This window comes from Hypomesus transpacificus, chromosome 22 (genome assembly GCF_021917145.1).
Source record: "Hypomesus transpacificus isolate Combined female chromosome 22, fHypTra1, whole genome shotgun sequence".
In the NCBI taxonomy this organism is placed as follows: domain Eukaryota; kingdom Metazoa; phylum Chordata; class Actinopteri; order Osmeriformes; family Osmeridae; genus Hypomesus; species Hypomesus transpacificus.
The window spans coordinates 9,819,408-9,822,890 of NC_061081.1; the positions used below are offsets into that span (position 1 = coordinate 9,819,408).

Sequence of the window (3,483 nt, forward strand, 5' to 3'; positions counted from 1 at the left end):
ACAGAAATTCAAGCTTTTTAATTTGTGTATCTAGGATTGTTTAGTCATCTTTTTGATTACATAATACATTATTTAAACAAGTAATTGTGCTATTTGTTTTTAATCTGACAGTACTACAATTTCATATAAAAGGAAAAAAAAAAAAGGCAGAAAATATTTACATCAAAATGTACAGAAAGTTGACTAAAGTGAATGGTAGTAGAAAAGTGACCATATCTACAGGTTTGCTCCTTGCCATTGCACCGCTGGTGGTATGTGCTGTTGCAGTTTGTGTTGTTTGTGTTGTTGTACTGGTACTTGCAGTTGTTGTACTTGTGGTTGTAGCTGCTACTGTGGAATTACTTGCCTCCACAGTTGTAGGAGTTACAGTACTGGAGGCATTTGGTTCAGCTATTGTGGGGAAAGAAGAAAAACATTGTTTCTTGCAAAACATTAAACTGAGTTCAATCAAACATTTAAACATTTCTACTTTTTTTTTTTTACATAAGAACATAATGGAATTATTTAGATTATAATCATTACAAACCTGCAACAATACTGCCAGTGATAACATTCAGGAAAACCAGGGATTCATTTAAAGCCGTTTTTAATGAGTCTTCTGCACTGGTGATGTTTGGAACTACACTCTCATTCTGGAATATTAAGTTGGCTGTGACACCCACTGACCCAGGCCTGAAAAGTAGAGATTCATAAATGGATTGTTTATACTCAAGCAATAGAGCATGAATACATTGAAAGAGCCAACTTAAACATTTAAATTACAGTTACATTTAGTTATTTAGCAAACGCTCTTATCCAATGCGACTTACAGTAAGTACAGGGACATTCTCCCTGAGGCAAGTAAGGTGAAGTGCCTTGCCCAAGGACACAACGTCATTTGTCACGGTCGGGAATCAAACTGGCAACCTTCTGATAAATAGCCCCACTCCCTAACCGCTCAGCCATCTGACCCCCCTATAAACTTAAATCTCTTGTCACGGATCACTTACCAAAATCCAAGAATTATGCATCTCAGGAAAGTGAAAGGGTACCGCTTCCTGTATCCCCAATTCAGCTGGAAAATATGATAAAAATTATTGAAAAAATCAATGTCAAATGACTTTCCTATTGAATTGAAATGACGGATTTTAGATGAGAATTACCTCAGCTGTGACATTGGCAGCCAGTTCTTGATATTGCGGTGACTTTGGGTTGTTATATTCAATTACGAAAACCCGCACCAAGCGCATCCTCAGAAAGAGGTAACCCTCATTTTGTTGAGGGGGTTCTGTTGATGCACCTGTGCTAGTGGTGGTAAATCTGGTAGTGCTAGAAGTTTGTGTCGCAGGGATAGCTATTTTGGTTGTGGATGTAGTTGAATGTGGTAGAGAAGTTGGGGCTGTTGCGATACTTGTAAAAGATGCTGTGGTAGTTGTAGGGGCAACTGTGGTACTTGTAGGGGCAGCTGTGGTTGTAGTAGGAGCAGCTGTGGTTGTAGTAGGAGCAGCTGTGGTTGTTGTAGGGGCAACTGTGGTTATAATCGGAGCAGCTCTTGTAGTTGTAGGTGCAGCTGTGGTTGTAGTAGGGGCGACTGTTGTCGTTGTTGGGGCGGCTGTGGTTGTACTGGGAGTAGCTGTGGCTGTTGTTGGAGCCTCTGTGGTAGTTGTTGGGGTGGCTGTGGTAGTAGTGGGAGAAACTGTGGATGTTGTTGGAGTGTCTGTGGTATTTTTAGGGGCAGCTGTGGTTGTAGTGGGAGAAGTTGCAGATGTTGTTGGAGTGTCTGTGGTAGTTGTAGGGGCAGCTGTGGTCTTAGTGGGAGAAGCTGTGGTTGTTGTTGGAAACTCTGTTGCTATTAAAGGTGCAGTTGATGTTGTAGTAGGAGCGGCTGTTGTTGTTGGAGCCTCTGAGGTAGTTGTTGGGGAATTTGTAGGTGCAAATGTGGTTGCAGTGGGAGAAGCTGTGGTTGTGGTTGGACCAGATGTGGTCGTTGTGGGAGAAGCTCTTGTTGCTGTTGGATTCTCTGTAGTAGTTGTAGGGGTAGCTGTGGTTGTAGTTGGAGCAGCTGTGGTCGTAGTGGGAGAAGCTGTGCTTGTAGTTGGAGCAGCTGTGGTCGTAGTGGGAGGAGCCGTTGTTGTTGGAGCCTCTGTTGTAATAGTAGGTGCAGCTGTGGTTATATTTGGAGCCTCTGTTGTAGTTGTAGGTGAAGCTGTGGTTGTTGTTTGATCCTCTCTGGTAGTTGTAGGGGCAGCTGTGGTTGTTGTGGGAGAAGCTTTTGTAGCTGTAGGTGCCACTGTGGTTGTTTTTGGAGCCTCTGTGATAGTTGTAGGTGCAGCTGTTGTTGTAGTGGGAGCAGCTGTGGTTGTTATTGGATCCTCTGGTGTAATTGTCGGTGCACCTTTGGTTGTAGTGAGAGAAGCGTTGGTAGTAGTGGGAGAAACTGTGGTTGTTGTTGGAGCTTCTGTTGTAGTTGTAGTTGCAGCTGTGGTTGTTGTTTGATCCTCTGTGGTAGTTGTAGGGGCTGCTGTGGTTGTTGTGGGAGCAGCTGTTGTAGTTGTAGGTGCAGCTGTGGTTGTAGTGGGGGCACCTGTTGTAGTTGTAGGTGCAGTTGTGGTTCTTGTCGGAGCCTCTGCTGCAGTTGTAGGTGTAGCTGTGGTCGCAGTGGGAGCAGCCGTTGTTTTACGAGCCTCTGTTGTAGTTGTAGGTGAAGCTGTGGTCGAAGTGGGAGCAGCCGTTGTTGCTGTTGTTGGAATCTCTGTTGTAATTGTAGGTGCAGCTTTGGTTGTAGTGGGAGCACCTGTTGTAGTTGTAGGTGCAGCTTTGGTTGTAGCGGTAGAACCTGTTGTAGTTGTAGGTGCAGCTGTTGTTGTAGGTAGAGCGTCTGTGGTAGTTGTTTGGGCGGCTGTTGTTGTAATGGGAGCAGTTGTGGTAGTTGTAGGTGCAGCTGTGGTCATAGTAGGAGCAGCTGTTGTTGTTGAAGCCTCTAGTGTAGTTGTTGGGTTAGCTGTGGTTGTATTGGGAGCAGCTCTGGTTGTTGTTGGAGCCTGTGTTGTAGTTGTAGCTGCAGCTGTGGTTGTTGTTTGATCCTCTGTGGTAGTTGTAGGGGCAGCTGTGATTGATGTGGGAGCAGCTGTGGTAGTCGTGGGAGAAGCTGTGGTTTTAGTGGGGGCACCTGTTGTAGTTGTAGGTGCAGCTGTGATTGTAGTAGGGGCGACTGTTGTCGTTGTTGGGGCGGCTGTGGTTGTACTGAGAGTAGCTGTGGCTGTTGTTGGAGCCTCTGTGGTAGTTGTTGGGGTGGCTGTGGTAGTAGTGGGAGAAACTGTGGATGTTGTTGGAGTGTCTGTGGTATTTTTAGGGGCAGCTGTGGTTGTAGTGGGAGAAGTTGCAGATGTTGTTGGAGTGTCTGTGGTAGTTGTAGGGGCAGCTGTGGTCTTAGTGGGAGAAGCTGTGGTTGTTGTTGGAAACTCTGTTGCTATTAAAGGTGCAGTTGATGTTGTAGTAGGAGCG

General features: G+C 45.3%; 1 protein-coding gene across 1 annotated transcript; it reads right to left on the minus strand.

Moving 5' to 3' along the window:
- Window positions 1-940: 940 nt before the first annotated feature.
- LOC124483924 (mucin-2-like) lies at window positions 941-2,093 on the minus strand (the record flags this gene model as incomplete). Its single annotated transcript, XM_047044525.1, has 2 exons — window positions 941-1,054; window positions 1,143-2,093. Coding segments are annotated over 2 exons (1,020 nt in total), but the record flags the coding sequence as incomplete, so codon positions are not given.
- Between the last annotated feature and the right edge of the window lie 1,390 nt (window positions 2,094-3,483).